The following is a 21455-nucleotide window of genomic DNA, read 5'->3' as shown; positions in this document are numbered from 1 at the left end:
TGACAGTTGGCACTGCCATAAAAAAATCTCAGTGGTTTTGGAAATATTTGAGATACTATGTCAGCATTTCTGTTGTTTATGTGATTGCCAGTACATTTAAAAACCTTCCAGTTACTCATGGCTAGGCTCATCTGCTACTTTGGAGTTACAGCAGCTACCAGAAGTTTCATCAAACAAATGGAAGACACCAGGAAAAATATTAAATGCTGCTGAGTTAGTCTTAGACTATACAAATCTGTATCAAAATAGAAGGGGATTTGTTTCAAGAAAAAAATTTCATGTTCTAGGTCACAGTAATAAATGTGTTCAAGTATGGAATGGCATTCTGTTAAGTGACATTTCATCACTACACTTAATCAGCAGTTTTACATGAGCAATTTTTGTTTTCCCTTCTCCTCACCCCTTATGCAAAAGGATTTTATTTCCATGCACAAAAGTCTCATATCATTTTACTTTGGAAATTGAGCTAGAAAAAGTTAAATGGATTGATTTTTAATTAAGGTATTGTCTTTCATATTGATTTGCTCTCCAATTTTCTTTTTTTAACTGCATCTCTTTATTCAGTTAGTACTTAGATAAAGTACTATTATTTCAAGTGCAAAGGCAAATAAGCAAATTTTTTCCACAGCAAAGCCTTTACAGAGGAGGGAGTTTTGCAAGCTACTGCACAAGCAATATGTACTGCAGCTCATACAAACCTTACTCACTTTTCACCAAGACATAGGCTAGCTCAAATCTCATAGTATACCATGAATTACTGTATAAATATGCCTAAAGGCCAACACATTCAGAATTATATACTCCATTTGTCCAATTCCTAAAAATTTATTTTTAACCTAGCTCTTAGTAAAAATATACTAAGCAGCCCCACTTTATATGAGAAGCGGTTTTTCCAAGCCATTTCTAGATACCACTATTGTTTCTTGCAGCTCAGAACTGTTTAAAGTCTGTAATCCCTCCATCCTTAAGTGCATTCTGCCAATCATGTTACAATATCAGAGAAAATACTATTTTAAATAGCTTTTCAAGTGCATTGCCAAAAAGTTAACTCTGTAATTCATCTACTGGATCCTTGCTTGATATAGTACTTTATCATCTTGAAGATGAGTTTCATTTCTTATCAGTCCTTCAAAAAGATGGACATGGACACATCTGATAGATTGACATTAGGTGATACTGTTGATTATGCAGGAATGGAAACTGTTAAAAAAAAAAACAGATCTGTCTTTTCCTCTCTTTCCAGCCACCTCCTTTCCTGTGTTAGCATTAGGGTTTCTATGAAATAAAAATAGAAGGGAAACTTCCTACTTGCATAACAGCAGCAACTAGTTCTGCCAAGGTTTCCAAGGACAGGAAACTAAACAAAGACATTTCTAACTAAGAAAAAATAGTTCTAAAACACATTCAGTTATAAAAGTATGTATTTTGTGCACAATATGCAGTTTAACAATCAAAAGCAGAAACTGTAAACCTTCATTCTTAATAGTATTCAGAAATATAAAGATGTACACATTTTTATTACATCCCACAAACATGGAAAGCAAGCATCTATTCTACAGACAACAGTAAGATGATTCAAGAAGCAGACTGCATTGTTCATTTACATTAAAGCACCAGCTCCCTGACAGGTTTGGCTCCTGCTGCATCAGAAAATATTGATACTTACATAATACTCAAGCTTAGAGTCTCTGAAATTATTTCCTTGTGTGATATTCATCGCAGTGTTAAGATTCTGTGTACCAATCACAACATTCTCTCATCCAATTTGTGGTTAGAGCTCAGGGAAGATCAAGAACATGGACTTCTAATAGCAAGGAGAAAACATTTCAAGATGCTACAGAGCAGCCTTGCACTGTTCTAAATACATTAAGGTAACTGCTTTAGATTTGTTCCAGATGGTCACAAGTAATGCATGCTTTGCTTTCATGATCAGCAGCAAATATTCCTTCAGTTAACCTGAAGTTTGTAGGAAGGAAAACAAGATGACCCCCCCAAAATGTCACAAATTCTAATCCCTGGTGCTTTCCCCACACAAAAGGGAATAAGAACATCATATAGTAAGTTTACTATAAGTACTTTTTTGCTACTTGTGTTTTTAAGCATTACTAACAGGAGCTTTTATAATTCATTATCTTTCCAAGAACTGTCAGAAGCCAATACCTACAATTTAAGTAACCAGACCCCATAAAAATGACCATCTATCACTGGCCAATTTACCACATGCAGCAGCTCCATCCTTTGGTTAGTTGTTTTCTTTGATTTTTGTTTAATATCTGGTTGTACTGGGAGCAAACTGAGAATATACTAGTTAACATACTATACAGAAATTGTATTTCTACTGGAAACCAAACATGTTACATCATTCATCTTCCATCAGCAGATTACTGTAATCTCTTTAGCCCGAGGATTTACTATTAATGGTTACAAGATACCTGTGGACTGTCAAAAGCCCTGGGAATAAATCTGGGTATATTGTGGTCAAACCAAAATGCTTTTCCTCTTCTAAAGAGGACAGCTGTACCTCCACTCAGCTGGTCTTCTATTCTGCAGCAGAAGAACTTTTTAGTTTTAAGCAACTGAGATTGAGCGTTTCCAGCTGCCAGTCCCAAAGCCTGAAATAATAAGCTAGTCAAGAATCTATTCAGAACTAGTTTACTTAGAACTAGCAAACAGATCCTACATGTGTACTGCTTCTTCCAGACCCGTGACAAAGTAGTATCATAACAAGATGATCTTTACTTTTGGTAATTTTAACAAGCTCCCCTTAAGTCACTGCTGAGGACAAACCATACTCAGTCTCAGTCATTCTATTTCAATGGAGAAAGGCCTAAACTAAACTTCAGCAACAACTAGCCAAAACAGAATATGGGATATGAGAAAGCTGCATGCTTTTTTTCTGTTCCTATTCAGATTCTTCCAGTTAACATGCATTTAACACTTCAAAGCTAACTTTCAGATGGTAGACACAGTTTTCTATCAAATAAATGCTTTGGGGATTTTTGTTTTGTGATCTACTCACATGCATATAGGTTTTAGATCAGCTATATCAACACATACCACAAACATTACTAGAAAAACAGAACATTTCCTAGTCATAACCTCCAAATGTCAATTTACAGTAAAGAAATGGAGATCTGTATACCCCTCCAGTTAGCTTTACAATAAAGTTTGTGTTTAAGAAGTGTTTTTAAAGCCCTCAACCCAGAAGTAGTAATTAGTGGGCTACTTGAATTCTGTAGTCCATAAGCCCAACCCAAAACCAGTTGTGGTTTGAACTATAAAACCATGGTTAGCCTGCTTAGAGATCCAAGTCAAACAATAGTCACCAAGTCCCTATTTCATCGAAGACGCTCAACTTATGAGGTATTTCAAACAGTGCAAAGTGCCCTCTCCAGCTTTCCACAACTGTGAATCCACATTACCCTGCTTATTCAGCTTCAGTAATGAATTGTATTTTGGATGCAAGAAAAGAGACTGGGGGGGGGAGTAAAACATGCAAGAAGGTTCTCAAAGCCATGGAACTTCCAGCCCTGAGCAGTTTAAGAAAGTGAAGACAAATGAATAGAAGTTATGTTGACTACTTTCTTGGAGTCAAAAATCACGTTTACATGAATTAAAAAAATCCCTATAGAAAAGGTATGTTTCATTTTTTCCCAGCCCCCTCTTATTTCAGAGTAGAGAAGTTTCACAGATCCATGAATATGGTGGCTTGAAAATGGAGAGACAGTGTCACTGAACAACTACAATAGGTTCTAATTGTCAATGAGTTTCTTCGCTCTGATGTTGGCTTGCTCAATGCGATCTCTATTTGTATCTGCCTGAAAAAGACAAATTTACAGATCATTTGCAAACCACACACAAAACAGTTTAAGAATTCAAACTGACACAAACTCCTGAATTACAGTATTATCATGGTAAATACAAAAGCAGCCATTTTATAAGCTAGATTTTATATAAAATATTTATTATTTGAAAAAGTAGGCCACAATATATTTTATGAAGTGTTTTTAGAAGTAACTGATTTGAATAAGTAGATATACCACACATTTTAGTAGCATATTTTTAGAAAGAGTTGTTGAATTGTTATATTATGTAATTAGTTCTTGCATGCAAAACTGTAATAGCTTTTAGATGTGAATAGTTATTTAAGTAGCACTATAGGCTAGAAAGCATGTTGTAATACTATTCTGTTTTAATAAGAGACTTTCAGCAAAAGAAACAATAATGAAACAGTGTAAGTAGGCTTATCAAACATCAAAAGCAGCCAGGGCCTCCACACAAAAAGGAACTGTCTCACTCTGGGAGTAGGTTGGGATGCAACAGGTAGATGTCAAGATACTCCCCTCTATCCTCATTGTTTTCCAACACACCAATATATATCATTAAAAGACAGGTTGCCAAACTTCTCTATCCAAGGATGAGCAGATGTCCAGAAAAAATGACCAAGTGCCAAGTGAGCAAATGTTACAATTTTGGTACTTATAAATTACTTATAATAGGCATTCTACTAAGCATGCATCAATGAAGGAAGTTCATCTAGAGGGTAAGCGAGGAAGACTACTGGATGAAGTAAAAGGCTGTAGATTGGACTGTCATAATGCTAAAAGGATGCTAGATGAGACCATGGAATAGAAGACTGGAAACCTCATAAATCACTACTTGAGATAGGTGTGTATATGTTATTTCACTGGTAATTGATGAATATGTAATATCTGTGGAAATGTAATGGGCTCTGAATGATGTCATCTTTGAAGCACTTACTGTAGAAATATCTGCAGTGCTTTCTGGCACCACTAAAGAACACCTGACTTAACAGTCATAAAATTTTGCTGTTAAGACAAAACTGAGATGCTGACATAAATGCTGCTGATATCTATTTATGTTACTCTAGCCTATCTTACTCTGTATATTTGATATCATTGATCTTATGGCGCTTTTCACCTTTTGACCTTGCAATTCCACTTCATTTTATAAGTTCACAGCAATGCATACCTACTTCTGCTTTTTAAAAATGTCTCATACACACCATTCATTAAACTGTGGTTCCCCTTCTTAAAGAGACTGCCTTTAAAAAGCTTCTATTCAGTTCAGAAGATGGGGATTTCTAAAACATGAATAAACTTCCTCACAAGTTGCCCACTGAAAGAAAGCCCCTCATAAACAGACTTACATACTATTTATCCATTTAGGGAAGTTTACCTTTAACACCGGGTTAGGATGGGATGCAGAAAGATGTTACTGTCTGGGACTGACTTAATGCACAGATAAGAATAAAACAGGTTTTGTAGATGCACAGGAACATATTTCTCATGGACATACCTCAAGACACTTTGAATTAAGGCAAAGAATCACCTTTTGATAATAAGAGAAGGACCATGGTTTGTGGGATTTTTGTTTGTTTTTAAAAGCAGTTCCAAAAGAGTCTTGCTATTATTTAAGAAATTGTAACAAAAGAAACACACACTATTCCCTCCCATGCACAGCAAGATAACCTGGAAGCAACAGACCCTCAGTTTACTTCCAATAAGTGTCAGAACATTTGATAAATACAAATTAGTTATTTTCAGAATAGACAAGTGACCTGTACCATATTAAAGACTTCATTTTTAAAAGATTCTTGAACTTGAAAATATTTGAATTTTCAGCTGCATAACCAAACACCAAGATCATTCTTGTTTCTATCACTACAACTACAGGACTGTATGGTCTTAATTGCCTATTTTACTGCAAATACTGAAAGAGTGAGCCTATTCTTTATCACTTCTTAGTAACAAGAAGTTGTCAACTTAGGCTGAAGGCAGAGAATACCTTTGACACTTACCTTTACATTTATCCGGTCTATTTGCTTATTCTGTGCATCAATCTCATTGCCCATATCCAAAGCCATATTTTTTAAATTCCCAAGAATGTTTCCTACTTGAGTAAGATTTTCATCCATTTCATCTTCTCTGGCATCATTTGTTATCCTTTTCAAACAACAAAAACAGAATTTCCATGAAGAAAGAACATGTTTTTCTTTACTCTAAACTTCAATATATTTTTTTTTTTTCCAGAGTCATCCAACAGCTAGCTCTTCAAGCCAAGGTACATTTCTAACATTTAAAAACTACACATTCTAAGCAAACAGGAAAGTATTAGATTATCCACTATTAGAAAAAAATGCCTTCATTTAAAACAGCAGCTAGTAGAGAAAATTTGACACATTAGAAGACATTAGTTTGTCTTATAATTGTATGACAGTTTTTCACTTTTTAAAAAAAACATTATTCTGTAACTTGTATTGGAGCACTACAGTTCTCACTATAGAGCAAGTGCAAGATGTATGCTTTCAGTACTGTAGTATTATATCCTTGCCACCTCCTGTCAAAGAAATAATAGTTACTCCAAATAACAGTAAAAAAAACTTGCTACTTAGCAACTTCACCTAAAATGTCTGAAAGAACCTTATGATTTCTGTATTTGGGATTGATAAATATGAGGAAACAAACCTTGTAATGTATCCACCACTTGGTCCTCTAGAATTCTGTGGCTGCTGCTGATTCATGCTTCTTGGTTGCATGGATATCACCTGATCTGCTGAGTTCTCTGTTCCATCTCCCCAGGTTGTTCTGTATGCTTTGGTAGACTCAAAGTTCTTTGTCCTACTCCATAAAAATAAGAAATCTGAACTACTTTTTCAAAAAAATGGTTTTCTGACTGAAGTTCCCCATTAATCTAGAATTGTCAGAAACACTTGTCTTGGGCCCTAAAGATAGATTTGTATGTACTACCTAGCCAAAGCTTTTTATAGTTTCTCAGAATAGTACAAGCATAACCAAGTTACTCTATGGACAGTTAGATAATCCTGTCTTGTGTTAATATACAGGCACAGTATCTTAAGTAATATCCTTTAGCAGAATAGAGGAAGCTTACAACAGTATCGGGAAAGTTTATGTTGTCAAGAAGTTGTATTTAGAACAAGAGTTAATCTTCAGTTGGGCATAAATACTTTTCAGGGAAGAAAAGGGGATAAAGAAGCTACACTATACAAGATCAACCTTACTCTCAACTGATTTGATCAGTTTCTACATCCAAGTCCTTTTTAAAGGAAATAAAAAGAGACCTGAGAAGCATTTCAAAATAATAGTAATCATTTTTATACAGCTCCTTCATTCTGAAATGTACCATTATACTTTTACTACATAGTAAATAGAGCAAAACAGCAACAAAAACAACCATAGAACACTAACATGAAGCAATCTTAAGAATCACGTAGCTACAAAAGCAACACTGGAAGAAAATATAACAAAAGTGAATTACATTGGGGTAACACCTCATGAACTCTAGAGAATGTACTTTGAGAAGAATATTCCAATGGTCAACTTGTGTGCTGTTGTTTTCATGTTCATGCTGTATAATCCAGACACTACTATTACTTCTCTGCTTCACTGGAAACATGTGAAAGCCAATGTATTGCATTTTTCATTACATCTAACTTTATAATTGCAGGTAATTGATTTCAATATTTGTAGTGCCTTCAACATCAGTAGCCCAGATGTTTCATACTTGAAGAGGTTACAGTTGCTAAAATGAAGAGATATTCCCTTCTCATTCCTTTGACATTTATATAATCAAGATAGGAAATTCTTATAGGAGCTTTAGATGCCTCATCCCTGGATGCATTCAAGGCCAGGCTGGATGTGGTTCTGGGCAGCCTGGTCTAGTGGTTGGCAGCCCTGCACATAGCAGAAGGGTTGAAAGTAGAAGATCATTGTGGTCCTTTTCAACCCAGACCATTCTATTTTCTATGAAATATAATCTAGTATGAATACATTAAGAGGAAGTAAAGAAGTCAGCTCTCAGTTCATAATAGAAATGTTGCACCCAGCAGAATCCTGAGCTAGTCAATTTTGTGCATATACAGCCTTCAAGATCTCCTTAGGTTTGCTGCAAATAGCTTGAGCATTATATTTTAATCTTATTCATGCTAATGTTGCAGCAGCAGGTGAGATTTTTACACTAGTCTTTTGAATTATCACAGTATTCAGTGAACAGGTAACAGCAAAGACCTTATTGAAAGAAAACAAGCAACCTGAAAAGTACTTTCTCATCTGAAATAACTAGAAGGGAGCTAGAAACAAATTGCTTAAATAAAGTATAGTTATTAAGAACAAAACCTCTCACTGTTTTCACTGCTTGATATTTTAAAAACTTTTTTTTTTTTTTTAAAGTTACTATGCATTCACTTTTCTCAAGTTTTGTTTCTGTAAGGGTAAGGCAATCTATATAGCTTGTCAAAACAGCAAGGGTTAGTAAGGTCAATATTGCCATAGCTAATGCAGCCCATGATAACTGTCATTTTCTATCCACACAATATTACAACACATCACAGTTACAAGGAGACCTGCATGCAGATATCATGCACATACAAGCACACATCCAACATAAGCACTGCTTTAGACAACTGGTTAAATGCACATGCTGCACTAATACCACTGACCTTGTCCTAAAATCTGCTTTTCCCAGTTAAATGAATACAGCTTCTCGTCCTAGTCTTCGTTTTTAGAAAGCAAGCATCAGTGTTAGAGAACAGAAGAAAGAACAGTAAAGACCAGCAAACAGGTAAATCAGATTAGTATACAGATTATATTAGAGTACTGCCAGTATCTCACATTATCACAAAGCCTTAATAAACAAACTGATTAAAGCTCAGTGGAAATTAGAAAAACCTATACTATTTAATTAAAAACATTCCGATTTACATTTTAAAAAAGCTTTGGAGATAGCCTGTTGGCAAGTATCTCAGATTAATAAATTAATACAGTAAATGAAGACATTCATTTTCCTCTTCATTACCCTCCACTTGCTTATCTCACAAATTTTTCTGCATAAAATTCTCTGCTCATTTTGGTACATAGCACTACTACTTTTATTATTATTTTTGTATTTGGAATGCCATAGCAGTTCACAAATTCCAAGTTCGCTCAGTGCCAGTGCCAGTAAGTAGCTTAATTAATTTCAGTGAAATAAGACTGCCAACTACAGAAAACAAAGACTGTATGTGTGAAAATGCCTGAAGTCCATCAGCTTGATAAAATTAATAGAAAATAGTAAGTACATCTACCTAGAAGACAGAACTACCTCCTTTTTCAAGATATTAAAGCGAAGATTTTCAGTCTCAAAGGCCATATCTGTATCTATCCTAAAAAAGATTTCTAAAGTATTATTTGGTGGGATAAGTAGATTCCAAGGAAGCTACTCCAAGGAATTTTTACCTAGTTTTATGCTACCTCTCAGTGGAATAATAAATTGATACTTTTTTTTCCAGTTACACTGAAGAGCTAAAAGCAAACAGAAACACAGATGACATTGAAGTACTGTGAAGCAAATCTGCAAGAATTTGCATAGTCACTAGTGAAAGTTTTAATATCTAAATTCAAGATCTGTTATCCTACTCTTTTTCTTTCCTAAAGCATTTATATATATTTTAAATATCTAGAAAATCACTATTGTGATTTGAAAAAGGAGAGTAAGTCTTCTTCCAAGACACTTAATTCTAACATTGAATTGTCCAGCATTCTAAGCTTTTATCTAAGTTAGTAGAGAAGAATTTCTGATCAGTGATTTTTGGGGTTAAATTTCTAATGTACTACAGTCTTTTCATATAGCTATTTGTAGTTCCTGGTCACATTTGTATGTGTATTTGCAACAATTCTAACAAGTGCACATTTCAGAATCACCTAGCTTTATGGAGATTAGGGTGTAATTTACAAGATGATACAAAGCAGCTACATTTACAGTGAAAGAAGAAAAATCTATGGTTAGATGAAGTATGCTTTAGCTTCACTTATAGGATTATGATAGTGCACCTCTACAAACCAGAACAAACAAGCAATTGTTTTCTTTAGCTCTTATAAAAGACCATCTCTGAATTCAGTAGCTACTAGGAATACTCTAGAACTTCAGATGCACAAACCAATTTAACTAACCTGTTGCAAGGACAGACACAGAGTCCACAACATTTGTTGAGCTCTGTCAGTGTCTTCTCTGCTTCTCTCACGTCCTTATTTATCTGGTCCATGCCTTCTTCTATGCGATTTAGCTGTTCTAGAAGAGCAACAATTAACCAGAATAAATACAAACATTCATGGGCATGTTGTATATGCATTCCTTTCAAGCAGGTATCTATAAGCTTCAGCTTGAAATAAAGATGAAACTGAAGTCTCATTTGCTTTCCTGCCTTCTGACATTTCTTTTGTAGAAAGAAATAAAGGAAGTTGGTTTTTATTTTTACTGTATTAAAAAAATTTATTTCCCTATCCTCAGAACAGCACTTCTGTTGCTGCTTTTAGAATAAATGCAGACAGTTACAGTCACATCACTGTGGAAAGAAGTTGCTTCTGTAGCAGAGGCCTCATTACATTGTAACTAATATGATTTCTTAACTACTTTATCTTGTAAATGCTACAAGCACATGAGAGTATCCAATTAATAGACCTCATTTTTTGAGTCACAGCTGACTGGAAAAGAGTTTCTAGATCATCACACCAACCATCAACCTGAGTCCCATCACTAACTCATATCCCTTAGTGTCATGGCCATGCATTTATTAAATACTTCCAGGAATGGGGACTGTACCACATCCCTTGTTAGCACATTCTAATGCTTGAACACTGTCTCTACAAATGCATTCTTCCTACTATCCAATCTTAACTTGTCCTGGTACAACTTGAGATGATTTCTTTATCCTATCACTTGCCATCTACTTTCACATAAAGGTCTTGAACAAGCCTTTAGTTTCCACAACACTTGAATGATGATTTTTTTCTTATAGTTATAGAACTGGTCATTAGCACTGGCAGGGAAGAACTTACCTCCTTGTTCATCCAGCATGGTGATAGTCTTGATGCCAACATCATGGGACTGCACAAAGAAAGTTATTTAGTGATACAAAGCCATTTCAATACACCAGTGCAAAATCAGAATGTCTCTAAAATAAGTTTGACAAGTCAAACAAGTTTGTAATGAAATACAGTGCTATGGAATAGCTTGTACAGTAAAGTTACACTAAACTTGAAATTTGATCTTGCTAGGCTGACAATGTTCTAGCTGTTATGCCATCTCACTTAGTTTTTTTTACTATTATTAAAACAAGATAAAAATTGATTACAATACTTAAGATTGAACCATGTAAAGATCAAGCTAAAAAAACAAAACCTAGGCATATCTTGTTTTAGTAAGTGGCATTTAGTTCATTCTTTATTCCTACAGCTTTCAGAAGGACTGAAAAACCTTTAGTCATGGAGGCCACAAGTGAAAGTAATTTTAAAAAACCAACAAGACAAAGCCTGGAAAACCCTTGTTGGGAATAAAGATATCAGGAAGAAACTTACCCATCACCAGGCAAAAAATTGGTAGTGAGGAACATACCAAGCTATAGCTCTTCATTGGCTCAAAGTCTTCAGTTTAGCAAACAAGTTTACATCCACATTTTACCGTAAACTTGCAGCTCAGAACTGTGGTAGGCATTACTTCAGCTTCTAAGAGTTGCCAAAATGCGATACCAGAAGATGCAACCTTGTTGCATTGTGTTTTTGACATCCATGTTTGAGAGGATGTCATTAGGCCATACTAAATCAAGCATCCTATTCATAACAGCAGCATCTTTGTTCCACAGCAGTCTGCTACCATCTGGATGTGAGTGTAGGTTCTAAAGCAGTACTGATTAAACACTAAGGTTCGCATTTGTAAGATTAATTTTTAACTAATCTCACGTAGAAAAGTCACCTCGTTCTGTGCTAGAAGTCTTGTCATTAGCTTTACCGCTCAGCCTCTGCATTCCCATTTGTCCACTGCATGCACAAGTACTAGCAAAAGTCTCAATTGAATCACATAAGCTTTGTTATGTCTACCAGAATTGACTCTGCCAGGCATCTGCTCTTCATTATGCATTTCTGAAAATAAAAAGCAAGCTTTCTACAGGTTTTTTTTGATTTTTTTTTTTCTTACAATGGGATATATAAGTCATAGAAGCATAGAGGAACTCACTGATAGTATCTAGATACCAACATAGATACAATAGATAGTATCACATAGATACACCCAAAATACAGATTTGTTTCAGGTAATGGACAAGGGTGTTGAGAGTTTCCTTATCATACTTAACTGCTTTTAAAATTATAATTAGGGAACAGATGGTAAGAAGGTATAAGCAGAACTACTTTTGTTTAGGAAGAAGCAAAAGCAGCACTGCCCTCTGCTATCCTGCCACACCCTACTAAGCACCACCATCCCTCTTGAAAACAGGACAGAAATTGAGATAGAGGGGAAAAAACATTAATTGTTTTGAAAACTAAGCAATGAAGCAGCCAAAGCCATCTGTCACAGATGAGTGTTTATAACTGATCTGAAACATCTGGAGATTTGACCACTTTGCTTAGAAGGCGAACACTTAAAAATACAATATTGATTTTGCGACTCAAGCCTAATGGTTTTCACATTATATGAAGTCATCGTAACTCAAATGTCTCAAAAAAAGTTTGGGAAAAAGAAAAAGCAATGAAATCACTCTGTGAGAGTTAGAATGTTGCTGCTTATTCAAATTTATACATACCTAAGGAATTCAAAAGCTTTTCCTTACCTCAATGGCCAAGTTAAGAATTCTCCTTGTGCTTTCCAAAGACTAGGAAGAAAAGAATGTTATGAATGTATTAACAGCATATATCAGTCCTCGAAAAAGTTATTTATCAGTTATTGCAGCATCAACTAGTTTACATACTGGCAGGGTCACAAACCCTTCCAGTATTCAGCTATAACACAGACATAGCATACTAGGTGGTTGTTTGGTTGTTTGTTTTTTTTTAATTCTCCCCAGTGACTAGTAAACTCTTGCTTTTCCAGAATTCACTAGTACTCCGCTTGTCCCAAGTGAAAGTCATAAGTAAAAATACATTTACTTCCCCTTTTATAAAACTCATTAGAAAGGAATTAGATGCATGAAATAGCAACATGATTAGGAAAGGCACTCAACCTGTATTTTCTCAGTAATCAGGACTGGGTGGTGAGTACTCAGTCAAGCAGGTGGCTTTAAAATTGAGAAGTTTAAAGTTCATTGTTATTTTCAGGAATAGCCTCAGCTCCAGTAGTTTCCAATCACTCTCTTGGTAAGATTCTGCTATATCCTTGCAGAACCATCACTCTAGATTGTCTTTAAAGGATACCATAATCTTGCCAGGTAACTGCTCTAACCCTGCTCTAAGCTTCTTAACATACTTACCTCATCAGTGACCTGGTTGGCCTTCAGCTGAATTTCTTCAGGTGATAGTTCAGCCATGATGAGGAGCTATCACTTGCAAGTAATCAAGTTAAAGAATCTTCACACTGTAAATAAGAGATACCAGTTAAACATTAGAACTATTTCAAGTATTATACCATACAAGTCAAAACAGCATTTTGCACTGCACAATACATGTTCAGAAGGCACTAAGAACTGTTCTGCTGATATGCCTGTACTTCTCTTCTGATGCTCCTATTTGGACACCTGAAGCATTTTGCCTGTTGTGAACAAAACAGTCTACAGTGGTAGTTCACATTTTCAATTCACACTTGCTATGGTAACTGACCTCTGTGGGTAGAAGCCAAACAAAACCACTCATTACACTTATAAATGTTCTGACTGTCTTGTAGCTGTACCTTTTATCTGTGCTACTTTCCAGTCATTTCTCATCAGTTCTCAAGCTCTTACATCACTGAGAATAGCACCTTTTGTTTCTCTAGACTTCACAGCAAGCTTACCCATCTTTACTTTTCATCCATTGCTATTTGAGGTATGGCAAAGATGCATCTCCCTGCTAATAAAGCATGTTCTTTACAACAATTTGATTACAAAATCTGTTCCAAGCTGAATAACCAAAACTGATTCATTAAAGGACTCAAAAGCTGTAATTACATTTGAGTTGGCCAGCTATGCTTTTTGCAGACAAGCATACAACCTGCACAGTAGCTCTGTAAAGCAAGCCAGTGCCACAATAATAAAAGGAGATTGTCTAGGCAGTAATAAGATTACTTACCACACAGTGGTTTGTAACACTCAAAAAGCTCAGAAGAATAATTTGAGGAGAAACCAAACATTTCCAAAAAAGTCAGTTTCCAAAGATGGAAAAATACTCTCAGTAGCTGTATGTATAATTGGAATAGTTGGAACAAAGCAGGTGTCTAGCAGATAGAGATGTCCCAAGGCATTCCTGGAGTTACAACACTTAATGTGAGATGATTTTTGCTGGAAGAGACCAGCTATTCCAATTGAACACAACTTGCATTAATAATGAGTACTCAAGTCTTTGCCACACAGTCACTTGATTATTTTATTTAACAAAAAGAAAAACATTCTGCAACTTTAGTTCATTACTATGGCTGAGAGAAATTTCAAAGAAGAAACAAGGCATGCCTCACAAGCATCTATATCTCCATTTGCCTAAACACAAAGTAGAATTTCTTTTTAAAAGTAGGTAGTCAGCCGTATTTACCTTGTTGTTAATAAGTGCTCTGCAATATTTACTCAGTTATCAGACTACAAGAATTACAGTTTAATGCATTCCAGTGGAACACCCCTCTTAGCCCACCATTCATATAGGAACATTGGCACCCACAAACAATGTACAACTAGGTTTGAAATGAAAAGCTAATTTTATTGAAGTAATGGGCCTTGAAGCTTTTCTACAAAAAAAGCTAGGATACAGCAAACAGCTTAACTATCACTACCTCATAAAAATGAAAGTTCAACAAAACAAAGGCAGCATGCCAACAAACACATCACAAGAATCCATTTTCTCTTCTCTGCTATACTTTATTCTGGAGAATGAGGTGTGGAAGAAAGTTCTTGGAAATTCCAGTTCTGACAAGCTTCAGATAAGACATTACCTCTTCACAAATTGATGCAAATTGCACTAGGATATCCTATAAGCTTACTACTGTAATTTGGACACTAATATTCTAGTTTTGATATAAGTTAGCTGAAGATGAACTAGAATTAAGTTACTTCTACCCTTTGGACAAGAGGAACAATGAGGAAAAGGAATGCTTGTCTACACAGACTTTCTCCACTTGCTGTGTATTCAAGTCAGTGGCTCCAGAAGCTCAGAGAAAACCTTAAATTCACTCTCCTATACAAAGTGTTCAGGTTGAAGGCTAAGAAAGAGATGGTAAAGGAGATTTTCTAGAACAGTTTAAAACCTCCAATAAAAAAATTTCTGTAAGGGAAGTAATGATAGGAGCCCTAAAGTGCCTCTCCTGTCTGCGTGGTATCAGACATCTTCAAAGCATCATTGGCTAAGAGAGCTTCATTTGGTTGGTCTACATACCCATAAAGCACCTGAAGCATTTTAGGAGTTTCTTTATCTAACTTGAGTCATACCAACTCTCAGTTCCCAGTTCTGGAGTATAGAAGTAAGCAAGTTTCAGAAGTCATCATATGTGAGATTGTATAGTCTTTTCAGTCTTTTAAATTACAAGCCTTTTTCAGAGACTTATAACTAATACATATCTAAGGTAACAAAAGCTATAGCAGACCATTTACACACTATTTAAACATACTTTTCTTCAGTACCAGCTGTAAAGAAAGTGTAAGGCTTATTGGCTCTGTGGGAAAAAAATAAGTGCTTCCTTGTAAAACAAGTCACTGTATATTCATGTCATGCTTTCTGAAGCACTCAAAACCCATAAGAATTTCCCATCCTCCAGATCTCTGACTTTAAACCAATTGCAGGTGATCAGAAGGCTACAAAAACGCTTGTTGAGTTGTAATTACAGACTGCATGTGGAAACTAGACAAAAGTTGTTTTAAAGCAGCATTCAGCATAAGACTGCATTTTAAAAACATCAATACAGTTAGTTAATAATTTCTCCCATTCCTCCAAAATAACACATTTTGAAATAAATGAAAACTTTCATATATAGAATCACTCAGCTTGGAAAGGACCTTAAAGATCATTGAGTCCAACCACAACCTAACTATACTACCCTAACTCTAACAAGTCTCCACTAAATCATGTCCCTGGGCACGACATGCAAATGGCTTTTAAACACATCCACAGATGGTGACTCAACCACCTCCTTGGGAAGCCTATTCCAGTGCTTAACAACCTTTTCTGTAAAGAAGTGTTTCCTGACATCCAACTGAAATTTACCCTGGCACAACTTAAGGCCATTTCCCCTCATCCTGTCACCAGTGAGAAGAGACCAGCCCTGCTCTCGCCGTAAGCACCTTTTAGATATTGGAAGCAAACAATAAGGTCTCCCCTCAGCCTCCTTTTCCCCAGACTGAACAGCTTCAGCTCCTTCAGTCTCTCCTCATAGGGCATATTCTCCAAGCCCTTCACAAGCCACGTTGCCCTTCTCTGGACCTGCTCAAGCACCTCAATGTCTTTCCTGTACTGAGATTTATGTTTCCATATATTTCCATGTTACTAATTTTTAGCAAGCTGTGATATAAAAAAGCCTATCCTTTCATTTCCAAATACTTGTATTTCATGACCTCTTCATTTCAGATAAATTAGAAAATAAGTCATCTACTTCCTCCTTTTAACATAAACCCCTAATAAGGATACTAGCAAATTAAACCTTAAAATCTTATAGTTCCCAGGTGACTAGTTCTTTCAATTGCTTTTTTATACAAGTATGAACACAAAAATATTAAATATGACTGAAAAATGCAGTCTCTGCCTCTCAAAATAATCTCATCACAAAGGCATGAAATACAAGATGACATAATCCTGCTGTTGCAACAGCAGGTCTGAAAGCCAGAAGCTCATGAATTGCAATTTCAGCCAGCAGTGAATTGGTACAGCACCTGCTGATCACAGATGCTCTCAGGTACTTCACTAAGTCAGCAGCTGCCTTCCCCATAAAACAGAAAGTGAATGAAGCAATATTTTTAGAAAAATCTGACCATTTTTTATGATTTTGTTTGCCTTTTTGCAAAGATTAAAAACAAGACAGTTTACAAAATAGGCATCTTTGGATTAATTTGGTTTCACTGTTTTTTTTTTTGTGCTTTTTTCCCCTACAAGTTTCATATTGCCAACATGGAAGGAATTATTTGCTGTTGTTTTTTTTCCCCCAGACATTTCCTTAGACAAACAAGAAGTTATTGTGCTTGTTAGGCAGCTGAAATTCAGCCCATCTAATACAGCATGGTACAAGGTATCAGCACCAGAATGTACTCCTCTGTGCTATTATGACTACAAGATAAATGAACAAAACGTCTGTAACACTGAGAGAGGAGGCCAAGACTAAGAACAAGACACTACTCTGCAGGCTTCCTGCTCTATCTTATCAGCTTCCTGAGCACATTGCACAGAGGCGATAGCTGAAGAATAGGCACTAGCAATACCACCTCCTCTCTGTGTTGTACCAAGCCCCACATCCTCTCAACAATCCATGTCTGTCTTTGGAAAAGCCTCGTGATACCTCTTCCAAATTAATTATTGGCCAACACAAGTTAACAACCAATCTTAGAGACACATACAGTCAGCAACACACATTGTTTCTTCCAGGGGCACACACAGCAATATACAACTAGCAATCAAAAGACATGCAGGACAGAGGAGCTCAGGCACTCAGATATGTTACTGGTCTGTCAATAACCAATTAATGGTTCAAGACAACAAATAGAGCATTTGGTACCAGAGAAGGCTGCTCCTTCACCCTGAGATCATTGGATCATTAAGGTTGGAAAAGACCACTAAGATCACCCACCCAGCCCAACCACTAGCCCATCCCTATCATGCCCTCTAAGCATGTCCCTCAGTGCCACATCATCTTTGAAGACCTCCAGATTCAATAACTCCACCATATATTCAGGCAGTCCTATGCCAATGCCCCACTACTCCTTCTGAGATTCTTCCTAACATTCAGCCTGAACGTCCTCTGGCACAACTTGAGGCCATTACCTCTCATCTTGAAAAATGCCTTCTGATGCATTGCCATTCACAGCGTAGCACCAGGTTTGATCACAAAGGAGAAGTAAAGCACCACCCAGCTGTTGAGTGCTCTCTGGCCTTTAGCAGAGTCAAAAAGGGGAAGGTCAGCGGCCAGAAAAGTTGCACAAAGTGGTTTCCCCACCCCAAGTTCCCCCACCCCAGCGGCCTAGGCTGTCAGACCAACTACTATCGCTGGACAGGAGCTGTGGTCCACTTGAAAAAAAGACCGTAAGAGACAGGGCGAGCGAACACCACAGCTCCCCACAGCGCGGGGCGCACGGCCCACAGAGGCACGGAGCCGGGGCTGCTCCAGTTGCCCACAGGATTGGCGGGGACTCCTCCCGCGCCCCGCCGGGCCTCCCGCGGAACCCGAGGGCCCCGAGCGGGGAGAGCTGCGACAAGGCCTCCTGCGGCAGCGCCTCGGGAGCCCCCGGCCGAAGGGCAAAAATGGGAACCGGAGCCTCCGGGCCGTGCCCCACCCAAGGCGGAGAAAGCCGCCGAGCCCAAGCCTGCCCCACCACGCACCTACCGCTCCCGGAGGCCACTACGCCGCCGCCCTCAGGCCGAGCCCAGCCGCCTCCAGCCTCCCCTTTAAGAGTCCATGTCCCGCCCGTCGGCAGCCCCCACCCGCAAAGCGTCACGGCTGCTCCGGAAACGGGAGGTGGAGCTTCCCATCGGACGGCGAAGCCACTCCCAACATGGCGCCGCGAAAGCGGCCACCCCACAGAGCAGTGCGCGGGAACGCGGCCTCACTTTCGCAGTACACTCAACATGGCGGCGCGCTGGAGGTTTGCGCATGCGTCAATAGCGAGCCGCTTTCCTCAACTCTGTGCGCTTTAAAAACAGCAGCATATATTGTTATGCAACGTTTATTGCATTTCGTCTGTTTATAGTAGCATCCTTACTGATAAATTTATCGTTACGGCTTTTGTATTGTTATCATCAGTTGATAAGCACCCCTACCTGACAGGGTGGTGCCGCCCTCGCAGTGCAGTTGGCCCCAGCACAGGTACTCCTCCCTACAGGCGCCGGGACTACATTTCCCAGCAGGCACCGCGGAGCCGCGGGAGCTCTTCCCGGCGCGCAGCGCGGCCGTCTGCTGCTGCCGCATTGGCTGTGGCCAGAGGCTGCCCCGCGAGTCTCTGTGGGGTCGCCCCGACACGGGCGCTGCGTGGCCGGCGGACCGCGGGCGGGCTCGGTGCCAGCGGGGATGGGAGGCCCGCCCCCTGCCCCGGCCGCGATGTGTGAGTAGCGGGCGGAGCGCTCGGCTACCTGGCGGGAGCTTGCTCGGTGGGGCTGAAGCAGCTGCGGAGGGGCGGCGGGCCCGGGGGGTGGGAGGCGTGTGCGATGAGCATCCCGCGTTGCTGCGTGCTGCTGCGCTTTGCAGCCCGGCTAACAGGGCTTTGTGAGCGCGGCTCCCTGCTAGAGGCGTGCAGCTGTGGCTGTGTCTCGGTACCTGCGGAGGCTGAATTGCAGCTCTGGGCTCGAGTCGCTCAGTTACTGTCCTTCCTGTCGTGAAGCCAAAATTCGTCCTGGTGAGTGTGAGCGGGTGTAGTGATGAATGCCCAGTAACCTGCAGTGAGACTGACCGTGGATCCTGAAGCAGCTCCTCATAGGGCAGTGGAACGGGAGATGGTTTGTGTTGGCTAGAAGTGGCTTTGGCAATTAATAACCATGCTCCCTTTCTGAAGTTGTTCTGTAAAGCTTGGTTTATTATTTCTTTTTGAGAATATGCTTTTTTTTCTTTATCATTCTATTTCTGGTGGCAGTGGCTTGATGGAATGGTCCACGGCAATGCTGTATCTTCCTCCATCCCTTCTGCCTGAAGCACGGCTCTGAAGAGGCTTGGTGCCACGGCCGGGTGCTGAGCAGCAGCCTAAGAGAACAAGATTGAGGTTTGGTGGACTTTGCTTTCATTTCCTGGGGCTTCTCCTAATCTCTGCTGGTTGTTTGTGGCCTTCTCTCACTGGCCGCTTCTTTCAATTAAGCCTCAATTAAGTTTTGCTGAGCCTAAAAAAAGCTTAAGCCTTCCAAAAACTTGGTTAAAGGTGTTCATGAACTTGAGAGTATCTCCCCATTGGGATTGCAGTGTTTGGTATGAATGTGAATGTTACACATCTTTTAGGCTGATGAAGTTTGGCTTTGTAACTTTAGAAAATAAGTTCCAATCCTGACCTGAAACAGACTACTACTTCTTTTAAATGGAAGTGTAATTTTTTTTTAACCTTTTGCTTGGCTTCAACTGAATTGTCAGTAAAAGGCAACTGCGTTTGCATCACTGTGTATGTTCCAGCACTGACTGATTTCTATATGTGAAGTTTTTTGAATAGATGCTATGTTGTTGCACTCTCAATTCGAGCAAATAGACAGTTTTAGTCAAACTATGTTAGTCACTTGAAGCACTATGATCAAAGCTATGGGAACTGTTGAGTCAGGGCCTGACACTGATTGAGCACCTGGGGAAAGGACCGGGTCAGCCCTGGCAGTACAGGTGAAGGCAATTCAGCTTTGTGACCAGAAGGGGTGGAGCCTGGCTGCACTTCTCTCAGACCTCATTTAAGGGCTGACTGCCACTAGGGAAGTATCTCTTCTTGGAGATTCCTCTCCTTAGTGAAGCTTTCCCCTGCAAACCTGGAATCTTCTGATATTGGGCGAGCAATCTTTCATCTTCCCTTCCTTTATAGCACCTTTCTGTTGTGCTGGTCCTTCTGCCGTTTTATCACTTGTGAAACACCTTTTTCCATCATATTGATTTGTCCAATTGCTATACCAAATTTCAGGTAACATCTGGCCTATATGTCTGAAAATGTTGTGTGTTTGATGAGATGTCAGTCAAATGCATCTTAATGTACATAGGGCTCTCATATCTGTACGGTGCAAAGAATTACCACGATTACTGTAATGTAAATACATACCCAGATTGTCTATAGGGGTGCTCAGAGGCTTAGATAAAACTAAGGCATTTTTTCCTATTGATTTTTCACTTTATCTTTTAAAGTTTGTAGGATATCTTGAGTCAAATTTAGGTTGATCAAATTATTTTTAACAGTTGTCTTTTGTGAACTGTGCCACCAGATGGTGTCCTAAGTTTTGAGATGTTACCTGATTCAAGCTGATGATGTGAAAACGAGAATGGAATAAGTTACCAAAATACTTTTATATTATACATATTTTTTAAAAAGTATTTCTATCTTACTGGGTAATGGATTTTTCTCATCTGGTCTTCAATGATTTTACATTTTGAATCCAGATTAATGGAGCTGTTATTACTCAGCACTGAGATGAAATGTCTGTTACGCAGGTGTGATAATTCAAGCAGAAGCCTGTTTTTTTTGTTGCTTGATCATTTGATGCCTGCCAGCCTAATCTTTGGGATCCTTGACTTGAATTTGTTTGGCACCAAAACTCTGTTTTCTGTCAAGTGACCTGATTACTGTGGTTTGAGTACCTGAAATCACTTTCTAGTGATTCTAAATACTTTGTGGTGACTGTATTCAT

General features: G+C 38.5%; 2 protein-coding genes across 9 annotated transcripts in view; one reads left to right on the top strand and one right to left on the bottom strand.

The window, feature by feature from the left end:
• Positions 1-1403: 1403 nt before the first annotated feature.
• On the bottom strand, positions 1404-18943 carry SNAP23 (synaptosome associated protein 23). Of its 3 annotated transcripts, none has more exons than XM_031593564.2 (8): positions 18921-18943; positions 13256-13359; positions 12620-12661; positions 10854-10902; positions 9969-10086; positions 6489-6641; positions 5822-5966; positions 1404-3818 (listed from the first exon to the last, which is right to left on the bottom strand). In XM_031593564.2, the coding sequence occupies exons 2-8, from the start codon at positions 13310-13312 to the stop codon at positions 3753-3755; spliced, it is 630 nt and encodes a 209-aa protein (XP_031449424.1). In that variant the 5' UTR covers positions 13313-13359; positions 18921-18943; the 3' UTR covers positions 1404-3752. The 3 variants fall into 3 exon arrangements, with proteins under 3 accessions (XP_031449424.1, XP_031449421.1, XP_031449422.1); XM_031593561.2 differs by lacking the exon at positions 18921-18943 and adding an exon at positions 18487-18627; XM_031593562.2 differs by lacking the exon at positions 18921-18943 and adding an exon at positions 18483-18625.
• A 101-nt stretch (positions 18944-19044) lies between these two features.
• ZNF106 (zinc finger protein 106) overlaps positions 19045-21455 on the top strand; it is a 36647-nt gene continuing 34236 nt past the window's right edge. For 3 of the 6 annotated variants that reach the window (XR_016466881.1, XM_031593557.2, XM_031593555.2), the window contains exons 1-2: positions 19045-19201; positions 19727-19852. The gene's annotated coding sequence lies outside the window, so the exon portion shown is untranslated. Of the gene's footprint in view, positions 19202-19289; positions 19493-19726; positions 19853-20534; positions 20609-20635; positions 20738-21455 lie in introns of those variants that run through there. The other 3 variants (XM_090141024.1, XM_090141025.1, XM_031593556.2) reach the window with 3 other exon arrangements.

The sequence above is a fragment of the Phasianus colchicus genome, chromosome 5 (genome assembly GCF_987193195.1).
Source record: "Phasianus colchicus chromosome 5, bPhaCol1.hap1.1, whole genome shotgun sequence".
Taxonomy (NCBI): domain Eukaryota; kingdom Metazoa; phylum Chordata; class Aves; order Galliformes; family Phasianidae; genus Phasianus; species Phasianus colchicus.
The sequence above is the reverse complement of the archived record's forward strand: the minus strand, read 5'-3'. Positions and strand labels throughout refer to the sequence as shown.